Source organism: Anabrus simplex, chromosome 7 (assembly GCF_040414725.1).
Source record: "Anabrus simplex isolate iqAnaSimp1 chromosome 7, ASM4041472v1, whole genome shotgun sequence".
Lineage (NCBI taxonomy): Eukaryota > Metazoa > Arthropoda > Insecta > Orthoptera > Tettigoniidae > Anabrus > Anabrus simplex.
The window spans coordinates 56,756,857-56,779,942 of record NC_090271.1 but is presented as its reverse complement, the minus strand read 5'-3'; the positions used below and the strand labels follow the sequence as shown (position 1 = coordinate 56,779,942).

The window sequence follows — 23,086 nt, the reverse complement described above, 5'->3', positions numbered from 1 at the left end:
AAGGAGGGGAAGAAGGAGGAGGAGGAGGAGAATGATAAGGCCTTAACAGCCTATGTATTGTCGCCATTGTTTAAAGATGATAGCTGTCAAAAGAATTTTTCAAATTATCCACCACCACATTTCAGCTAAAGAGGGTAGCAGGGTGCTCTGTTGATTAAGCACATAGAATTTCAAATTTCCCTCCACCACATGCATAACAGCAGCTGTTATCTTGCGCAGTAGCCTCTAAGCTAGCTTTCTTCATAAGAGTAGCTGCCATCTTGTGCGAGCACCCCTAGGCTGTCTCATAAGGAGCTATGTATAGTCACCATTTTGTGTCCGCCATCTTGCGTAAGCATCCCTAGGACGTCTCAAGCCATCTTGTGTCTCATAAGAGCAGCCACCATCTTGTAGAAATAGATAGCTGCCAATGCCAAAGGGCTTAAGTAAGAATCGAACCGTTGATCTCATCATTAGACTATGTTTTTTCTTGTTCCTGATACTACGAACCTGCGTATTAGGCGGAAAAATTTTGTCCGTTTTGCTCTACGATGCACCATTTTCGAGATATTTAACATTTTGCATTTAAGCCTCCAAATTTAATGAATCGAACCAGCACGGTACGTTATACTCTCTACCATAGTTAGACCTGATCATGTTACGAAGACTAGCTTCAATACAAGCTAAAACAGAGCAAATGCCAAAGGGCCTAAGTAGGAACCGAAACGTTGATCCCATCATTAGACTATGGTTTTCTTGTTCCTAATACTGCGAACCTAGGTATTAGGCAGAAAAATTTTGTCCGTTTTGCTGTACGGTGCACCGTTTTCGATATATTTAACATTTTGCATTTAAGCCCTAAATTTAATGAATCGAACTAGCACGACACGTTAGCCTCTAAGCTAGCTTTCTTCATAAGAGTAGCAACCATCTTGCGCAAGCACCCTTAAAGCGTCTCATAAGGAATTGTGTATAGCCGCCATCTTGTGTCCGCCATCTTGCGCAAGCATCCTTAGGGCGTCTCAAGCCATCTTGTGCAAGGACACTTAAGCCGTCCCATAAGAGCAGTCGCTATCTTGAGCAAGCATCCCTAGGGCATCTCATAAGGAGCCATGTATAACCACCATCTTGCGTAAGCATCCCTAGGACGTCTCAAGCCATCTTGTGTCTCATAAGAGCAGATACCATCTTGTAGAAATAGATAGCTGCCAATGCCAAAGGGCTTAAGTAAGAATCGAACCGTTGATCTCATCATTAGACTATGTTTTTTCTTGTTCCTGATACTACGAACCTGCGTATTAGGCGGAAAAATTTTATCCGTTTTGCTCTACGATGCACCGTTTTCGAGATATTTAACATTTTGCATTTAAGCCTCCAAATTTAATGAATCGAACCAGCACGGTACGTTATACTCTCTACCATAGTTAGACCTGATCATGTTACGAAGACTTGCTTCAATACAAGCTAAAACAGAGCAAATGTCAAAGGGCCTAAGTAGGAACCGAACCGTTGATCCCATCATTAGACTATGGTTTTCTTGTTCCTCATACTGCGAACCTAGGTATTAGGCAGAAACATTTTGTCCGTTTTGCTCTACGGTGCACCGTTTTCGATATATTTAACATTTTGCATTTAAGCCCTAAATTTAATGAATCGAACTAGCACGACACGTTGGCCTCTAAGCTAGCTTTCTTCATAAGAGTAGCAACCATCTTGCGCAAGCACCCTTAAAGCGTCTCATAAGGAGTTGTGTATAGCCGCCATCTTGTGTCCGCCATCTTGCGCAAGCATCCTTAGGGCGTCTCAAGCCATCTTGTGCAAGGACACTTAAGCCGTCCCATAAGAGCAGTCGCTATCTTGAGCAAGCATCCCTAGGGCATCTCATAAGGAGCCATGTATAACTGCCATCTTGCGCAAGCATCCCAAGGGCGTCTCATAAGAACCTGTGTATAGCAGCCATCTTGCGTAAGCACCCTTAAGGAGTCATGTATAGCCGCCATCTTATGCAATTAGCGTCGAGAGAGGGCTGCTGTAGAATTTCTCTTTTTAAATTATCCACCACCACATTTCAAAGGTATCTAGCTAAAGATGGCAGCACTGCGGATGACAGGTGACGAATTTACATCTACTACGATAAAGAGGGCAGCACGGTGCTCTCTGGATTAAAGATGGCGGATGACAGCTGTCAAAAAATCACATGGCTTTGTTTCCAAACAAGAGCACGTGGAATTTGCCGCCACCACATAGAGGGCAGCACTATGCTCTGTTGATTAAAGATGGCGGATGGTAGCTGTCAAAAAAGCACGTGAGTTTGTTTCCAAACAAGAGCACGTGAAAATTTTCAATTTGCCGCCACCACATTTCAAAGGTATCTAGCTAAAGATGGCAGCACGGTGCTCTCTTGATTAAAGATGGCGGATGATAGCTAACAGAACTTTTCAAATTGCCCGCTACTACGTGCTTAAGGTAGTAGCCATAAAGAGGGCAGCACGGTGTTCTGTGGATTAAAGATGGCGGATGACAGCTGACGAAATTGCCCGCATGATAGCAGCACGGTGCTCTGTTGATTAAAGATGGCGGATGACAGCTGTCAAAAAAGCACATGACTTTGTTTCCAAACAAGAGCACGTGGAATTTGCCGCCACCACATTTCAAACTAAAGAGGGCAGCACTATGCTCTGTTGATTAAAGATGGCGGATGGTAGCTGTCAAAAAAGCACGTGAGTTTGTTTCCAAACAAGAGCACGTGAAATTTTTCAATTTGCCGCCACCACATTTCAAAGGTATCTAGCTAAAGATGGCAGCACAGTGCTCTCTTGATTAAAGATGGCTGCTGTCATGTGGAATTGCCTGCCACCACAGGTATCTAGCTAAAGAGGGCAGCATGGTGCACAAAGGTGGCTGCTGTCAAAAAGCATTTTTCAAATTATCCGCCACCACATTTCAAAGGTAAGTAGGTAAAGAGGGCAGCACTGTGCTCTATAGATTAAAGATGGCGGATGGCAGCTGTCAAAAAACACGTGGCTTTGTTTACCTCGCGCTAGTTAGATTAAGTTGGTAGCACTAAGGTTTAGACCCGTCAAGATGGCAGCACTGCGGATGACAGGTGACGAATTTTGCATCTAAAGAGGGCAGCACAGTGCTTTTTGGTTTAAAGATGGCGGATGACAGCTGTCAAAAAAAGCACGTGGCTGTCAAAAAAACACGTGGCTTTGTTTACCTCCCACTAGTTAGGTTACGTTGGCACTACTGAGGTTTAGGCCCGTCAAGATTGCAGTACTGAGGTTAGCGATTCGTTGTTGTCTGTCAAAAAGCACGTGGCTTTGTTTACAAATCTGTCAAAAAGCACGTGGCTGTCAAAAAGCTCGTGGCTTTGTTTATCTCGCGCTAGTTAGGTTAAGTTGGCACTACTGAGGTTTAGGCCTGTCAAGATGGCAGTACTGAGGTTAGCGATGCGTTGTTGTCTGTCAAAAAGCACGTGGCTTTGTTTACAAATCTGTCAAAAAGCACGTGGCTGTCAAAAAGCACGTGGCTTTGTTTATCTCGCGCTAGTTAGGTTAAGTTGGCACTACTGAGATTTAGGCCCGTCAAGATGGCAGTACTGAGGTTAGCGATGCGTTGTTGTCTGTCAAAAAGCACGTGGCTGTCAAAAAACACGTGGCTTTGTTTACCTCACGCTAGTTAGGTTAAGTTGGTACTACTGAGGTTTAGGCCCGTCATGATGGCAGCAGTGAGGTTAGCGATGCGTTGTTGTCTGTCAAAAAGCACGTGGCTTTGTTTACAAATTCAAATCTCCCGCCAAAATTCAAATTTCCCGCCAGAATTCAAATTTCCCGCGTCGCGCGAGGAGGAGGAGGCGGCAGAACCATCCAATTATACTACTCGCATACGAAATTTCACACACTGTATCCAAATTTGTAGCACATCATATTTCCACAAAAACGTGGTATACGATAACAATTAAATGAGTAATGTACACGAGAAGTATTACGTCCCTTGAATTTACATTACTCACCACGTGAAGATACCATGTCTAACCTAAACTATGAGGTTTCATTTCATTATCTTAATAACAGCTGTTTACGTAAATCCTGATGTGATACATTTAAAGAAAGAAAACACGCAATGTATTTAAATATAATTTTTTGTCTCTCAACGGTATAAAAAATATTTTCGTGTGGCTACTTATAGCCGTGTGCAGCCCTTGTAAGGCAGACCCTCCGATGTGGGTGGGCGGCATCTCCCATGTGTAGAGAACTGCGTGTTATTGTGGTGGAGGATAGTGTTGCGTGTGGTGTGTGAGTTGCAGGGATGTTGGGGACAGCACAAACACCCAGCCCCCGGGCCATTGGAATTAACCAATGAAGGTTAACATCTGTGACCCGGCCGGGAATCGAACCCGGGACCCTCTGAACCGAAGGCCAGTACGCTGACAATTCAGCCAACGTGTCGGACAAAATCGTGTCCTCATCCCGAGGTGGTGCAGCTCTTTTCAGGCACACCCCAAATGGAGGTGAGCTGCATGTACCATATCAACCACATACCAGCCCTCCTGTCAGTTTTAAATTTCTGGCAGTACCGGGAATCGAACCCGGGCCCCCGAGGTAGGCAGCTAATAACACTAATCGTTACGCTACAGAGGCGGACTACGGTAAAAATTATCCTAAGATTGCCCCCAATCCTTATGGATTACATTCACAAGTACAATTTGTAACATTCACTTAGCTCGCCTCGCCTATGACACAGGACAAATGCTGAACCTAGGTGACTGAAATGCTAATGGTTTCTGCAGAACATACTTATGAACATGTCCTGTGAATATGAACTTCCTATCTCGAGTCTTTCAAGATATTCTGTTTTTTAAAATATGAATATGAGTGTACAAGACTGGATGCGGTGAAAATACCCAAAGAAGGATGGGTGGAGTTTGTAAAGGACGGAAGGAAATGGAGAAGGACTATTGTAAACCTCGACGTTATAAAATGTCGGATAAAACAGTGTTGAGGAAGGTTTATTCATTTATTTATTTATTTATTTATCTATTTATTTATTTAATTTATTTATTAAGCTTATCATATTTAGTGCCGGGAGTGTGAGGAAATGTTCGGCTCGCCTGGTGCAAGTCTTTCTATTTGATGCCAATGGGCGACCTGCGCGTTTAGGTATGTGATGATAATGAGATAAGGAATGGGTGAGCCGGCACGTAGCCTAATCTTTCGAACATTTTAATCCTTTTTAATGTATGTCAGCCCCTTCAGTTCCGTTTCTCGAAGCGCGGTCGGGGATGAGGCGAGATGAATTAATATGGCATGTTTATACAGCCGGATGCTCTTCCTGACGTCAACTCCATTTGAGGAGCTAATGAAGAAGCGAACGTTCGTGAATGAAATTCGGTAAGGAGGTGGAAGGTGTCGGCTGTGGCCTGCGAACAGGAATTTTTCCGGCATTTTCGTCAAAGCGCAAATAGGAAACCACAGAACACCATTCTCAGGACAACTAGTCGTGGGGCTCGAACCCTTGCGTCTCCCGAATGCAGAGGTAATGCCGTAGCGCGGTAGCATGCGCCGCCACTCCGGTGGTGGTGGTGGTGATTATTCTTTCAAGAGGAAGTACAACTGGGCAACCACCCTCTATATAACATTAATCAGAGAGAAAAAAGTGGAAGGGATTCGACACTTCGAAAAATGATGGTATCGGAAAAAGGAAGACAAAGGCTACGAAGGGCGTGAAGATGAAAGACTCCCTAGGGCTCGAGTGATCTAATACCGTCGGAGTCGGAAAAGTACGAGAGTTGACCAAGGGTGGTTTGATATGACAGGTGAAAGTGAGGAGCCTGGCACAAGTAAGTGAAAGCAATGCCAGGACTCAGCTGAGAGCCCCGTGATCGCCAACCCAAGCTTCCAAATTAAGAGCCCCTGGGGCACCTTTTAGTCTCCTCTTACGACAGGCAGGGGATATCGTGGGTGTTATTCTACTGCCTCCACCCACAGGAGACCGCAGCTAATCCGCTCAATATTTTAATTCTTTTCAGTCCAAAAGTAAAACGTATTTGTCAATTCTAAGATAAATCGGCAAATATTCTGCATATTTGCAAAGCTGTGAAATTAGCCACAATGGCTACTGCCACACTTCAGTTATCGGGAATGTCAAACCGACTTTGCCTTCACTCATTGTGCTCACGAATATACAGTACGATCATGTCAATGCAGAAATAATTTTTAAACATTGAAAGGAATACTTATTCTGAATATTGAATTTTCACGATCGCATTGTAATTGAAATCGACTTTCAACCTATTAGGTCGTGTTACGTACATTTAGTACGTATTGAAGAGATGTTAAGTATAAAACATAAGCGGCCAACCGGACACAAGTGGGATCTGAACCCACAACTTCCCGATTTCGCGTCGGTTGCTCTACCAAGTAAGCTATCGTGGGTTCGGATCCCACTGGTGTCCGGTTGGCCATTTTTGTTCGGTACATATCATCTCTTCAACACATACTAAATGTACGTAATACGACTTAATTGGTTGAAAGTAGATTTCGAACACTTACTGCTTACTGCTATTCTAGATAACTTCACAATCTACCAGAATCAACTCTAATATCTTAACAACGAAGACAAACCACACAGAGATGCATGATCAAGATTTTTCATTTGCGCTGCACTAGCCACCACCCACACATATGGAATTCACCTGAGTGGTAGAATTAAAAGTACACTTCTGCAAACTTTTAAAGCAGAAATAAAAATAGCGAACTGTCTAGAGAACGTACAGTAAGCAAGTAAATTCTGCTTTGAACATATGCAATGCCCGCCTCTGTAGTATGGTTATTAGTGTAATTAGCTGCCAACTCTGGAGGCCTGGGTTCGATTCCCGGCTATGCTACGAAATTTGAAAAGTAGTAAAAGAGCTGGAACGTGGTCTACTCAGCCTCGGGAGGTCAACTGAGTAGAGGTGCGTTCGATTCTCACCTCAGCCATCCTGAAAGTGGTTTTCCGTGGTTTCCCACTTCTCCTGGAAAATGGCGAGATGGTACCTGACTTAAGGCCACGGCAGCTTACTTCCCTCTTCGTCGCCTGTCCCTTCCAAACTTCCCACTCCCCAACAAGGCCCCTGTTCAGCTTAGCAGGTAAGGCCGCTGGGAGAGGTAGTGGTCCTCCTCCCCGGTTGTATCCCCGACCCAAACTCTCACGCTCCAGGACACTGCCCTTCCGAGGGTAAAACCAACACTGGAGGGTAAAAGGATTAAGAAATAATAATAATAATAATAATAATAATAATAATAATAATAATAATAATAATAATAATAATAATAATAATAATAATAATAATAATAATAATTGTATGGCCTCAGCTACCGTGTGCAAACATTTCAATTTGTCGCCATCTGGCTGTCTGCTCGTCAATTTCGACGTTCCGTTTTACTCAGGGCCTACTAGGTGGCAGACTCTCTTGGGCGTCTATGGCTGAGATTTAATGAATTTTGTCGGGTGAACACCAAATGTGTCACCAGAGATATTTTACATGCCGACATCATACGACATGGAATGTCGAATGGACTTTTTCCGCCCTTCAAAAATACTACCCTCTGCCAGGTTTGAACCCGCTATCTTGGGATCTGGAGGCCGATACGCTACCACTAAATGAAATGGCGCATGGCTTTTAGTGCCGGGAGTGCCCGAGGACAAGTTCACGCTACCACTGATCCACAGAGGCAGCTTGAGAAAGAAAGAAAGAAAGAAAGAAAGCACATATGCAATGCTGCATCTGTTATGGTTAAATTGAACAGTAGCAGGCAGCACCGTAAGAACTTGAGCGGAAACATTAGCCTTCATGTCTCAGCCACTCCTTCCTAAGTATTCTCTAAGCTTTTTTAGCTGAAGTTTGTGGGTAGGAAATTAGAGTACCGCTGCCTCATCGTAGGCCACGTGAAGTTGTGGATCGTAATTATGTCCCTTATCTCGTTTCTGTGAACTTGGGTCCTGTGTTCATGACTCAGATGGTGTCACAGATATCCATGAACAAGGACTAATCAAACATCATGACAGTGTGCACAGAGATACGGAGGGCTGGACACATTGTCAGCCTTGTTTTCGAACTTGATACTCAAACAATGTGCTCACTTTTGGGGTTCATAGAAGTCTCGGTATCAGAGACGCCACTCAGAATATAGGCTGACACAATATTAGCTCAGTGTAAACGGGTGGTGATGGTGGTGATTATTGTTTTAAGAGGAAGTACAACTAGGCAACCATCCTCTATATAACACTAATCAGAGAGAAAAAACTGAAGGGATTCGACACTTCCAGAAATGAAGGTGTCGGACAAAGAAAGACAAGGGCCACGAAGGCTTGAAAATGAAAGACTCACTAGCCCTCGGAAACCTAATACCATCGAGGTCGGAAAAGAACAAGCGTTGTCCAAGGAAGGTCGGACAGGATAGATGAAAGTGGGGAGGAAATATTTTTGGGTCGCTGGCAATTCTGATTTAGAGAGATTTTACTGTACCAAGTCACATTGCAATCAATCTGGTCCATCCTTACCAGTCAAGAAGTACATGGAGACTATTTTCAAAATCATGTCATGTTTTGGAAATGAGGTAAGGACATGATATGACTGTTTTTTTTTATTCATCTTGTTTACTGACGAAGCAACATTTGCAAATCATGGCCAAATCAATCTTAGAAGCATGCACTATTGGTGCATTCCTCGTAAGGTACAGTAATTATTGTTATAAGAGGAAGTACAATTATGCAACCATCCTCTATTAACACCAATACTAGGGGGAAAGAAATAGAAGAGGTCCGACACTTCGAAAAATGAAGGTATCAGCCAAATAAAGACAAGTGCCACTAAGGACGTGAAAATGAAAGACTCTCAAGGCCTCGCTACCTAACTCCATCGGGGTCGGAAAAGAACAAGATTTGACCAAGGGAGGTCGGATAGAATAGATGAAATTGAGTAGCAATAAGTGGAAGCAATGCCAGGACTCAGCTAAGTGCCTCGTAAGGTAGATTCACCGTTGAGGCTGAGTGGTGTCTGCCACGTGGGTTATAGTGCCTGTCAGTGTAATGGAGGGAAGTGGGTTTTGTATGAATTGCAAGAACGCTAGGGCAGAAGAAACGTCCAGTCTTCGAGCCATATAACGTGACCATACGAGGGCTGGTAATAAAGTAGTGGCAATATTGATAGAACACAATATTTAATGAACTAACAAATACTATTGCATTACATTCCTTCTGTGCAGTCACCCGCAAAGTCTTACCAAATGTCGGAAAGCCGTAGGGACCGTTGGCAAGGCGTTCTCTGTTGATAACAGCGATGGAGCTCCCTACTGCGCGGAGTACAGATAGCACGTTAGGAAATCGGCGGTCTCGGAGGGGTTCCTTCAACTTCGGAAACAGGTCCAAGTCATAAGGATTCATGCCTTGTGAGTACGGAGGGTGTTCCAAGACCTTCCTATGCCACCGTTGCAATAAGAGCTTGATATTGTTTACGACTGCCTTATCATGCAACACGATACGGCAATCGTCTCACAATAAACATGGACGTTTGCGCCACATAGACGGACGCAGATGATGTTGCTCCAGAAATCGGCAATAGTATTTACTGCCGATGGTTTGTCCCTCAGGCACAGCACACGTAAGAGTAACACCGTCATAGTCGTATGCCATAATCATCACACGCTCCGAGTGACTGGCTTCTTGTCGAAATTTCTTTGGACGTGGCGAACCTCGGTGACGCCATTCATTCGATTGACGCTTTAATTCAGGCTCGTAGGCCCATGCTCACGTCCGATCAATGGCGTCAATACGCTGCAGAAATGCGTCTCCTTCGTTGCGGTATCTGTCCCCATTTCTGTACGTCGGTGAGTTGATGTGGAACCCAACGGGACGCAATTTCCCTCATGTTAAGACATTTCGTCAGTATGTACCACACCGTTTGATGACTAAGAGCAACCTCTACAAGTAATTGATGGCCTACGGAAAGGAGACCATACACGATGTCAGTCTGATCTGGAGAAATGGACAACTGACCTGTGCGGTGCAAATCCGACTCGCAGGAAACGCCTTGACGCATCGTGCAGCCGTCCTATACGGTTAGGCATTCTCGCCACAGGCTTCACGTACCGGCAATCCTGGATAACATTCTGATGCATTTTTGCCACGTGCAAGCTAGATCTTAATCCACGAACGCTGATCACCTTTTAAAAACATGCTTTAGAGCGGTGAAATTGAGGCTCTTCACTTCAACAACACACTGCAACAATACTCCCAACTGGATGCACAGTCACCTGACCGCTCCCACTTGCGCATGCTCGATCTCCTGCGATTGTCTGGACTACGTTGCTACTACTTTATTTACAACCCTCGTACGATAGCTCGGCCGAGAGTTGAACATAGGACATTTGAAATAGGATGAACATGCAAGTATTGTACAGGTGGTAGGATTCCAAGTATCATCTCTTCCGGCCATTCGCTATCCACAGTTTAAGAATATCCTCGCGTTTCGAGAATGTGCACAATTAAATATGTCTTTACTGGCCTAGTTTTGTGTGGTTGAGTGAACCTAACATTCTATAAGGGAAACTTGATTCCATAATGGTTGTCCCGGGTACAACGTATTTTGCATTTAGAAAACAGTTTCCTCTCCAAAAAATGCGAGGTACGCGAGGGAAACCACGCTACCTCGTCTTCTGGTTGTCTGTATTATATCAAGGAGTAAATCAGGTAATCACACACACACCACATACCGAGTTTACTGGACCTACACATACCACCATGAAACTAGTTTTATTTTTACAGTTTGCTTTATGTCGAACCGACACAGATATGTCTCATGGCGACGATGGGCTTGGACAAGGAAGAAGCGGCCGTAGCCTCAATTAAGGTAAAGTCCCAGCATTTGCCTGGTGTGAAAATGGGGAAACAACGGAAAACCATCCTCAGGGCTGCCGACAATGGGGTTCGAACCCACTATCTCCCTAATGCAAGCTAACAGCTGCACAACCCTACCCGCACGGCAAACACCCTCGTTCACCATGAAACGGACAAATTGTTACGACTTTCACCCCGACGCTCTGGAACTAAGCTCCAACCGAGACAGGTGCAACTTTTCACAATTCTACTGTAAATGGAAACTGAAAAAATCAACATGATTGGAATTATACCAATAGTCAAGTAACATCCACCGTGGTAACTCCTTTCAGGTTTGATCACCATACACCACTAGGGCTCGGCGAGAGCGTATTACGCGACCATCTCACCCAGTGAGGCCATATTATTATTATTATTATTATTATTATTATTATTATTATTATTATTATTATTATTATTATTATTATTATTATTATATACAAACACTTCTCCATAGGAAATATTGGTAGTAACGTTGCACGGGATGTACCAAGTGCCTTACAATAATTAAAGTATTTACACATTATAATACAAACATTGATATACAGGTATATGCAAAACTATAGTTCACGGGATCTTCATTCTTGCGCGAGAAACGATCGCATAATGTATCGCGTATCTCCAAGGTATTCACTAGCGATAGTAGTTGCACAACCTGGGACTTTCACATCAATAAAATCACAACGAGAAAAGGAAATGTACTTACCAGAACAGTCCCAATGTAGAAGAGTGAATAAATTAAAACAATCTGGGCCCAGATATGAGGCGGTTTAGTAAAATAATAAATCAAGTCTGTGGACTCAAATAAAAATAGACCGCAATTCCAGAATAAAATTTTAATTAATTTAAAAATCAATTAAAATGAATTATTAATTAAGTTTGGAATCTTCTTTCAAAAAACACTAAAGTGAAAAGTTCGACCCTGTTAAATTACTATACATATATTAATGTCTTCAAGAAATGAAATAATTAATTATTAAAAATTAAAATGTAGCTTAGCATAATTGAAATAGAAACAGACTTTGAACGTATTAGGTCGTGTTACGTACATGTAGTACGTGTTGAAGAGATGTTAAGTACAGAACAAAAATGGCCAACTGGACACCAGTGGGATCCGAACCCACAAGCTCCCGATTTCGCGTCGGTTGCTCTATTGAGCTATGGTGGCCTCGGCCATCCTTGTTCTGTTGGAAAGGATCAATTGGTAGAGCAACCGACACGAAATCGGGAGGTTGTGGGTTCGGATCCCACTGGTGTCCGGTTGGCCATTTTTGTTCTGTACTTAACATCTCTTCAACACGTACTATATGTACGTAACACGACCTAATACGTTGAAAGTCTGTTTCTATTACAATGTGGTCGTGAAAATTCAATATTCCTTAGCATAATTTTCACGTAAAAAATTAATTAATTAAGCTAAATAGGATTTGATAGCTTAGAAATTCTACAGCTTAATATTGAGTAGAGAATTGTTTCTCCATGACTTCCAATGCTCTGATATGAAATGCAAATATTAAACTTCCACAAGCCTTAAATCATGCCACATCAGAAAGAAAACAAAAAATGGTACACTTAAGAAGGTTATAACTCCCGAAGACAATATCATTTTAAGATATCAAGCAATTAAAACCGAATTGCATACAGATTCAGGCAGCTAAAGTCAAAATGCAATCCACGACATCAAACAGAATCCCTCTGTGGGTGGGGGCGGTAGAATAACACCCACGGTATCCCCTGCCTGTCGTAAGACGCGCCTAAAAGGGGCCGCAGGGGCTCTGAACTTTGGAGCGTGGGTTGGCGACCACGGGGCCTTCAGCTGAGTCCTGGCATTTCTTCCACTTACTTGTGCTAGGCTTGTCACTTTTATCTATCCTATCCGACCTCCCTTGGTCAACTCTTGTTCATTTCCGACCCCGACGCTATTAGGTTTGCGAGGGCTAGGGAGTCTTTCATTTTCACGCCCTTCGTGGCCCTTGTCTTCCTTTGGCCGATATTTTTCGAAGTGTCGGCCCCTTCCATTTTTTCTCTCTGATTAGTGTTATATAGAGGATGGTTGCCTAGTTGTACTTCCTCTTAAAACAATAATCACCACCACCACCACCACCACCATCAAACAGAACAATCACGACTCAATCGTCGAAGCTCAAATGTTCAACTATCAACAAAGGACAACCCCTCCCCACAATTATGTTTACAAAATTTAACCCATGGCAACCAGATCACGTGATCAAGAAAAAGGAACATGGCTGCCAAAGAATAACCGGATAGTTACCAGAAACAATTTCCAACTCATTCGGTTTACGTATGATTTCTGCTAAATTTTCCATCGTTGAACATGATTTATCAAAGAAGGTTATTGATACCCAATGTTACCAGGTATTTAACTTAATGAGAGCCCCGAAAATAATGCCCAACACCCGTACATGATTAACTAACACCTTTCACATTTTTAAAATCTTGACTATTCAATTACTTAACAATCAGAGTCCAATAACTGTAATGACTTAACAAGATTTTGAATTAGTCATTCCGAAATAGTTATGCTCGATATTCCGAATATATCACTGTAGTACAATCCAGGCGACCAAGAAAAATTAGAACAGCAACTTATAATTATTCCATAAGATAGGAATACAAGATGTGGGAAAAACAACAAAAAATTTGGCAATATCGCCGGATGGCGACTGAATCAACCCGGGTCAAACATCTGCACCATCTATTCTCCTTTCTTTACTTGATTTTTCTTAAACTTTCCTCCAGCGACCAGCGTACGACGTTTCTTCTTTCCCGGTCCAAGCAGAACAAACGACACTCAAATCATTGTCGTTTTAAAACCAACTCGACAAATGACGACGTAAGGAGTAGCGCGTATGCGGCCAGATCTCACCACAGCGCAGCATATAAATAATGCACAGTAGAGTTTTACACCTATTCAATACTAAGTTGTATTTACAGTACTTACAATACATGGGACTAGTTTCAACCCTACTCGGGGTCATCATCAGCCATGTAGGGTTGAATCTAGTCCCACGTAATGTAAATACTGTAAATACAACTTAGTATTGAATAGGTGGAAAACTCTACAGTGCATTATTTATATGTTATCTCAGTTCAATACGGACCAACAATATGAAGTTCATAACCCTTAATTAATCACAGTGCATCCCAGATGAAACTCACTGATCGATCTTTAGCGCCCGGCGTCAATTATGTGGACGACCAAGAGTTCAGTAGATCGCATCACGACTTACATGAAATAACTTTAAAGCCAACAAATATAATTACACATCTAAATGCGTTTTGATACCAATTTCCCACTATGATTTTCAATCAAATGTGTATATATATCTCCGAAAAACGTAATAAACACGTTACAAATGTTGCATGTTGACAGGAGGACAGAATGGTGCGTAAATTTGTACATATTCGGAGGAAGACCCAGTTCTTGCAGACTCTTGTGAAGTGTGTGTGGAATGAGGCCGTTGACTGACAGAATCACAGGGACTATCCGTACCAGTTTCATCTTCCAGATCCTCTTGATCACTTCTGCAAGTTCGTTGTACTTGCAGATTTTTTCATGGTGCCTCCTGTCGATGTTGGTGTCATTGGGGATTGCGATGTCAATAATGAAAGTTGTCCCAGTTTTCTTGTTAACCAGTTTGATGTCTGGTCTGTTATGGTTGACGGTTTTGTCTGTCTGTCACTACAACAGTGTCCCGATAAAGCTCAATATTATTATTATTATTATTATTATTATTATTATTATTATTATTATTATTATTATTATTATTAAAAATCGTACTGTATTATGTGTCTCCATTGGGCCTACATTTTCTGATAATGTTATTACTATGAATTTGTTCCAGGTTACGTGGTGCAAGGCTCCAATGGAGAATATCCACTGATGACGGCAGAAGAGCGCGTGGAAATGGTGCGTAAAGTGCGTGAGCTCATCCCGAAAGACAAGCTGCTGATCGCGGGATCATCCTGTGAATGTGAGTACCAATCTTCTTATGATGACATACGTCGGATCGACTGTTACAGAACTTCTTTCATAGTGACTGAATATAAATAGACACAGTCAATAAATTTTAGATGTTTCCAGATCCATTGGTTACTCTAATGTTACCTTAGATATATCCGCTTATAATGAATTTAATTTGAAATTACTGATCATAATATAAAGGAACTAAAACATTAACGTTGTTACTCTATAGATCCAAAGCATATTAAAGCATTTGTTATTATTATTATTATTATTATTATTATTATTATTATTATTATTATTATTATTATTATTATTATTATTATTATTATTTTCTTTGCGTTTAGGCCATCTGTGGACCACGGTGCTTGTGTTCTAGATGTGTTTTTGTCGTCGTCTGCCCCTTTTAGCGTACTGGATTGATTATTATTATTATTATTATTATTATTATTATTATTATTATTATTATTATTATTATTATTATTAATCACAACAGTCGTATCAGCACACTATACTATTACATAGGCCTAACCGGTTTTCGGACTCTAAGGTCCATCATCAGTGTTAAAACTATTTACAACATGTACCTAAGTCCACATCAGTGTGTCGTCGAATTAAAATGAATTAAAATGGAGCCGTGTTGAGATCGTCTGTAAGATAAAAAAGAGGAAAGAACAAGTGTGAGAGTGTGAACATAATACATATAAACCTTACAAGGTTTTATATAAGGTGCGACATACCAAAAAAAGGCTGACTGGTCCTCGTGCTAAGGCTCTTGGTAGAGTACTAAACAGACGTTCAGCTTTAAGTGCAGAGTGCGCTGAAGGCGCGTGACATTCAGTCATTTCAAAGTTGTGAATAGTATGTTATTGGAACTGCTTCATTCTGAATTTTATCGGGTTCCTTTATGTGTGCCATATCCGACTCGTTGGCTGAACGGTCAGCGTACTGGCCTTCGGCTCAGAGGGTCCCGGGTTCGATTCCCGGCCGGATCGGGGATTTTAACCTTAATTGGTTAATTCCAATGGCACGGGGGCTTGGGGTATGTGTTGTCTCCATCATCATTTCATCCTCATCATGACGCGCAGGTCGGCTGCGGATGTCAAATAGAAAGACCTGTACCTGGCGAGCCGAACCCGTTCTGGGATATCCCGGCACTAAAAGCCATACGACATTTAATCTGTGCCATGAATATCTTGATGTTTTCGCGGGTGTTTAACTCAAAAAAGAGTATTACTTTTGCCAATTTTCAACTTTACTATAGAGTATAAGTGTCACTTTTTGGAATCTGCTTATCTAAGTCAATTCAAGAAACTTATGCCTAAAGATTGCTATAACACACGTGACATTATCATATCCACTAATGGCTCCCGCATACTGAGTTCTGATGGAACTGACAGTGTTGGCTGTATATTTGTAGTCTGTGCGAACGATGCTGAAATATTTGCATCTCAGTGTGATCTTTCTCCCAACTGCTCAATTTTTCAGGCAGAACTTTGAGCCTTAAAGTTTGCGTTGCAATGGTGCAAAAGTAACGACAAAAGAGCACGAATCTTCAGTGATTCACAAGCTGCATTGAACTCAGTAAACGATAGATATTACTTAAATCCAATAGCTGTTAATATCAGAGCAATAGCTCAGGAGTGTTCTCACATCTGTACATCTTGGATTGGAGGTCACACTGGGTTTACTGGTAATGAAAAAGCAGACTCATTAGATAAATCAGCTGCTACGTCTCTCTTGGATATTGCATACCATAAATCTCCGATATATGTTCAAAGACAAATCGGGCAATATATTTTACATCACTGGAATATTTTATGGACATGTAGTTTGAAAGGATGTGTTACGCGAGAAATATTTTTTCCGGAAGTTCAAAATCGAATATTGTTTAAATCATTAGTGCCGAACTTTGTTTTAACTAAATTTTTAACAGGTCATGGAAAATTTAAATCTTATTTAGAATGCTTTAAACTACTTAATGTTACAGACGACTACTTATGCTTTTGTGGATCAGTTCAGACAGTGCATCATTTGATATTTGAGTGTCCAGTGTTTGAAATGAGAGGATATTTTTTACAGTGCCACCTGGATTGTTGTGACTTGAAATTTTCTAAACCACTGTATCATGTACTCAAAAGACAATGTTGTTATGTGCAGTTTCTCACATTCATTAACAAAATTTTTTGTAAACTAAATTTGTAAGAACGTCTCTTTGTTATGATTTTAAAATATGACCCTAATATACATCTGGTAAAATATGGTTCCTGTAATGTTTTTGGATACTAAATAATAATAATAATAATAATAATATTAATAATAATAATAATAATAATATAGCTCACATCCGTAAATACCTTTGAAAATTATTTTCATGTCCTTTTCGATCCCTAGAAAGTTACGATGATTATTATACATGACTTGCGCAAAAGCTGAGTATTCGTTATACCTTACTCCCTTGAAATGTTCTTGGTATCTTTGTTTTAATGTTCGTACAGTCCTTCCTATGTAAAATAGTTTGCAATCTGGACCAGGCAGCCTTTCCTACAGAAATACATTCTCAGGACAGCCGACTGTGGGGTTCGAACCTACTTGCAACACGCACGGCCACTCCGAATGGTATAAACATATATATATGTTCAAGATTCAGATGGTATGTAATGGGTTAAAGGCAATGTAATCTACTGAAGGAAAATACATCTGTGTCATTGGGAGCAATGGTATAAACATATATATATGTTCAAGATTCAGATGGTATGTAATGGGTTAAAGGCAATGTAATCTACTGATTACTACTACTGTAATCGCAACATGGTCTCATAAATTACAGTAATGCATATCTGGAGAGTAAAACAGCCTCAAGGGTTGGGTTTAGATCGGGAGAGGTTTTATAGACATGTGAGATTGTATTTGCCGTCTGACTCGCATTCCCACAGTTTACATTGGGAGACCAGAAAAAGCAGCTACGGTTTGTTTGCTATCGTCGTACTAATCAAACACAAATCATAGGCGTGCAATTTCGCCTGCACCTCGCAAACAATACGAGGTACCAGGCTTGACCATTTAAACATGAAATTCAAGCTCTCTAGCGTTCCTCTGAGCAATATAATAAAAGTGATGTAGTTTCCTCGGATCAGTTTAATTGCAAATTAGGTTGCAACATCCGAGCCAAAAATACACCATTGTACCTGAAGGACTGAGATGCTCAATCGACAGCTGGCCGTCACTCATCTTAGAGAATTTAGCCGATTGTACAGTTTGCAAATGATCTGTGAGGTAACCACAATGTAAATACCTGAATAGAATTATTTCATTGAAGTAACAAGTGGGCAACCCCTGGCACACAGGGTTGAGAGCGGGCCCCGTAAGAAAGAGATATTCAGTAGGAAGGAGACGGAGGGAAATGAGATGTATGGGTGGCACAATATTTTTTACATCGCATCGCATCGATAGTTTTTATGACGACGATGGTATAGTAAAGGGCTATTGCCCTGGTGCACCATTTTTAGTAAACCGTGGTTGCTAATCCTAGGTTCAAAACCGCGTTTTCTCGCTATTATTCGCGTCGGAAATAATTCAAAGCAGTATTTAGAAGGCAGTGGTGAGTTAGACAGTCACTTGTCATCTTTTTTTTTTTTGCTACGGGCTTTACGTCGCACCGACACAGATAGGTCTTATGGCGACGATGGGATAGGAAAGGCCTAGGAGTTGGAAGGAAGCGGCCGTGGCCTTAATTAAGGTACAGCCCCAGCATTTGCCTGGTGTGAAAATGGGAAACCACGGAAAACCATTTTCAGGACTGCCGATAGTGGGATTCGAACCTACTATCTCCCGGATGCAAGCTCACAGCCGCGCGCCTCTAAGCGCATGGCCAACTCGCCCGGTCACTTGTCTTCTATTTATCCAGAAGACAGTGATATTTTCGACAGTCAGGTGTCTCTAAATTATCTAGTCCATGTTGTTCCTAGTTTTTTACGTTTTGTTTGGAATCGTCAGCTGTCTTTTTATTTCTAGGACTGGTATTATTTAAATTACATTTAAATGAAAGTTTTATAATAACCTTTTCTCCTTGTGAGCATCATTGTAGTCATTTTTATCGTATCTTCTCTTACAGCTCTTAATTGCTAAGATGAGTTAATTTTGTTTCGTTAGGTTACTAGTATCAGCCGATATGGAAAAGGAAGGACGAACGAGAACGCCAAATTTTAGTGCATTTGGAACTGAAATGCCCACTGACTTGTATTACTTCCTAGCGAAACAAGATTATTTCTACGAATTGTGAACTCGAGTCGACACGTATTAATTGTAACAAGGACGTCACAGTTCCTTTCTCTCTGTTCATCGTCCTCAAGATATTGTAGATGGTGTACAATATGTGGTGCCAAATCCATTTTAACGATAACGTCTCGGCACTTTGGATGCACGCATTGTGTGGTTATGTCGCCCACTCACTAACGGTAAACTTTCAAACCGGATTACGACATTTTTGATGCACGTAATATACACTCGTAAGGTTATGTAGCGTACGTAGGTCTTAAAGCCTCGGTTAGATTCTTAACCACTCAATCACCGATTAACTTTTAACCACGGTAAAACGTCACACATTTCAAACCCGGGCTTATTGCAGCAGAGATTCAATTTAAACATGATAAGCTATCCGTTTTACCACGGTTAAGTCATAACCGAATTTGGCTCACCCGGGCATGCGACTGGAAAGTAATCGACTTTGGCCTTGATTAGGGTATTGCCCTAGCGTTTGCCTGGTGTGAAAATGGAAAACCACTGAAAATCATCTGCAGGGCTGCCGGCAGTGGGGCTCGAACACACTATCTCCCGAATGAAAGCTGACAGCACAGCTACTTAACTCAGTACATCGCGTTTGATGAAACATTGGAAGAATTCAAGAATTAAAAAAGACAGCCTCTAAAATTCATACAACAAAATAAAACTTACCTTTGTTCTACATTCAGGCGACATCTCACACATATTTGATTTTACTAACTCACTGATGTCAAAGAAAATTGTTTGAGCCGTGGTGGTGGTGATTATTGTTTTAAGGGGAAGTGCAACTAGGCAACCATCCTCTATACAAAACTACTACAGAGAGCAAGAATGGAAGGGATCCGACACTTCGAATAAAATGAAGGTATAGACTAAAGAAAGACGAGGGCAACGAAGGGCGTGGAAATGAAAGACACCCTAGGTATCGAATGCTCTTCCCCATGTGGGTGGGTGCAGTAGAATGACACCCACGATAACCGCTTCCTGTCGCAAGAAGTGACAAAAAAGGGACCCCAGGGGCTCTGAAATTTGGAGAATGGGTTGACGACCACGGGGCCCTTAGCTGAGTCATGGAATTAGTTCCACTTACGAGTGCCAGGCTCCTCACTTTCTTCTATCCGACCTTACTTGGTCAACTCGTCAACTCTTGTTCTTTTCCGACCCCGACGCTATTAGGTTTTTCGAGGGCTAGGGAGTCTTTCATTTTCACGCCCTTCGTGGCCCTTGTCTTCCTTTGGCCGATATCTCCAGTTTTCGAAGTGTCGGGTCCCTTCCATTCTTTCTAGCTGATTAGTATTATATAGAGGATGGTTACCTAGTTGTACTTCCTATAAAACAATAATCACCTCCACCACCTCTCAAATACTCTAATACCATGCTCCCAAGTTATGAGCCCCTGGATCCCCTCTTACGAGAGGCGGGGGATACCGTGGGTGTAATGCTACCACCCCCACCCACAGGGGGATGTTTGAGCAAAATAAATGCGTAACCCTGCTTCCAAAGCAACATGAGACAGGCATGATCTTATTCCGGTCCATGACTGAGAATATATGTTCGCAGAGTCAAACATAGCAACTAATTTTCATGCCAATGCGTGAATAAGTGGGAACACTTAAAGTTCCAAGTTCTCATAAAATACGCGTTCTTCGCACGGATTTATGAGCAAGTATTAAAGTGGTTAATAGCGCAAACTGAAATTTGAATTTTAAATTCACTGGCGAATGGATGAGTAAATAAATACAGTCGAACCTCGATAACTGGAACCTCCATTACTCAAAATTTTCATTATCTAGAAGTAACCTAAGTTTCCCGGCCGTTTGCCCTATTCTTCACCTGTATTTATTTCTCTCTTACTCTAAATTCGGTTATACGAATTTGTCGATTTCTCGAAGTAAACATTCCCTTCCTTGAAGCAAAAAATAATCTGTAACTCGAATTTTGTGCAACATTAACTGTGCAATACGGCATTTGTGGTTTGCGAGGAACAGTTAACAAGTAAAGAAAGGGTTACGGTGATGCTGGGAGCTAATATGACGGGAACCGAAAAACTAAAATTTCTAGTGATCGGAAAATCGGCGAAGCCTCGCTGTTTCTCGGGTGTGAATTAATAACCGGTCACGTACGAAAGGAACCCCCGAAGTCGCGGGTGACAAGCTCCATTTACAAATATCGGCTGCGTGGTATTGACCAGAGTTTCAACGTGAAGGGAGGAAAGGTTAACAGTAACAACCAGAAGAGACTAACGGATTTTTTTTTCCCCAAAAGTGTTAACGGAGGTATGTTTCACTACTGTATGTACTGTATCTTGTCTTCTAAAAATTTACTATATTAAGGGTTATAATTAAAGTGATGCCGTGAAATAGAGTTTGTTTGTATATTTTTAAATACTGTTAACAATAACATATTCAATATAAGCCCGTAGATACATATGATTCAATCATGTGCTATACATGCTAAAAAACGGTATCTCTATATCTCGAAATTTCAATAAGTGGAAAATAAAATTTAGCTCCCGAGGTGATACGAGATATCGAGGTTCCTCTGCACAGCCCACAGCACCCTTAGCACTCTCAAGAATACAACTGTTGCCTCCAAACGTTTTCCGTAGGATGTCGCCCTCAATCTTCAGCTGGCGTTTTGGTGTCGTATGAGTTGGGCCGAGTAAAAGTTGCGCTGTGTTAAAATCAGTAAAACTTGCGCCCTGGTCATTGATTATTCTAGGAACTAGAGGTCTTGTTTGGGAATTCCACAGGGAACGAAACAACGCTGATAGAATGAACATTTGCGACGGAAAACTGTAAATTTCAGTTATTGTTAAGATTATAAAAGCTTCTTCATGACGCTGATGGAACGTAGGCTTCCCATCACTGCTCCGGGGGTTAAATCTACGATCACTTTAGATAGCGTTTATGCTGGACAAAGCTGGCGTTCAAATATTATTTCTGATTTCTTCATATTCATATCAGCATCACTGTTTGAAACAATTTCATTTGTCATTTATTAATCTTTTATACCCAGGGGAATGCGACAGGCCTCGCCAGGGCACACAATTTCCTTTCTTTGGCAGTAGTTATGGTTCATTCTTGAGCCCTATCACTTCATAAGGGGTGCATGTCGGGGAAACGTAGGGTGAGACAGTTTTTTTTTCTGTTTTCACTGGTCATTCTTTATTAAACAAATTCGCTACATTTCATTTGCCATCCATTAATCTTTGTCCGCAAAAGCACGTCAGATCTCGCATTCGGCAGTATTTTCTTCCTTTAGCGGTATTTCATTCTTCATTCATTCTATTCCTGACCCTGTCAGTTAGCTACAAACAGGTTGTGGATATTCTTCATAAGGCCGAAAGACTGATTCCATGTTTCCACACTTGGTTTGTAAATTAAGTCAAACTACGTAGTTATACACATTTCACCCTCTGATATAAATACGATGCAAGTTTTCTAAATGTGCGAGAAACCAACATTGATAGAGTGAATACCGAGCTCGATAGCTGCAGTCGCTTAAGTGCTGCCAGTATTCAGTATTCGGGAGATAGTAGGTTCGAACTCCACTGTCGGCAGCCCTGAAAATGGTTTTCCGTAGTTTCCCATTTTCACGCCAGGCAAATGCTGGGGCTGTACCTTAATTAAGGCCACGGCCGCTTCCTTCCCACTCCTAGCCTTTTCCTGTCCCATCGTCGCCGTAAGACCTATCTGTGTCGGTGCGACGTAAAACAACTAGCAAAAAAAGAAAAGAGTGAATAATATTTTTATATATTAATTTCAAAATCTCAGTACTACAGATATTCACAGACATTCCTTGAACTTGGAAATAACCTCCTGCGGTGCAGCACAGGTAGCAGATGCTTAAGACAGCTGTCAAACCACTTCTACTCCCGGCGGGGAATCTCCACGGCGCAACTTTTACTCGGCGCAACTC

General features: G+C 41.6%; 1 protein-coding gene across 1 annotated transcript in view; it reads left to right on the top strand.

Moving 5' to 3' along the window:
- LOC136876896 (4-hydroxy-2-oxoglutarate aldolase, mitochondrial) overlaps positions 1–23,086 on the top strand; it is a 281,174-nt gene that overhangs the window by 107,231 nt on the left and 150,857 nt on the right. The window contains exon 2 of the mRNA XM_068228481.1: positions 14,766–14,894. Within this exon, the coding sequence (XP_068084582.1) occupies positions 14,766–14,894 (129 nt within the window). The remainder of the gene's footprint in view (positions 1–14,765; positions 14,895–23,086) is intronic.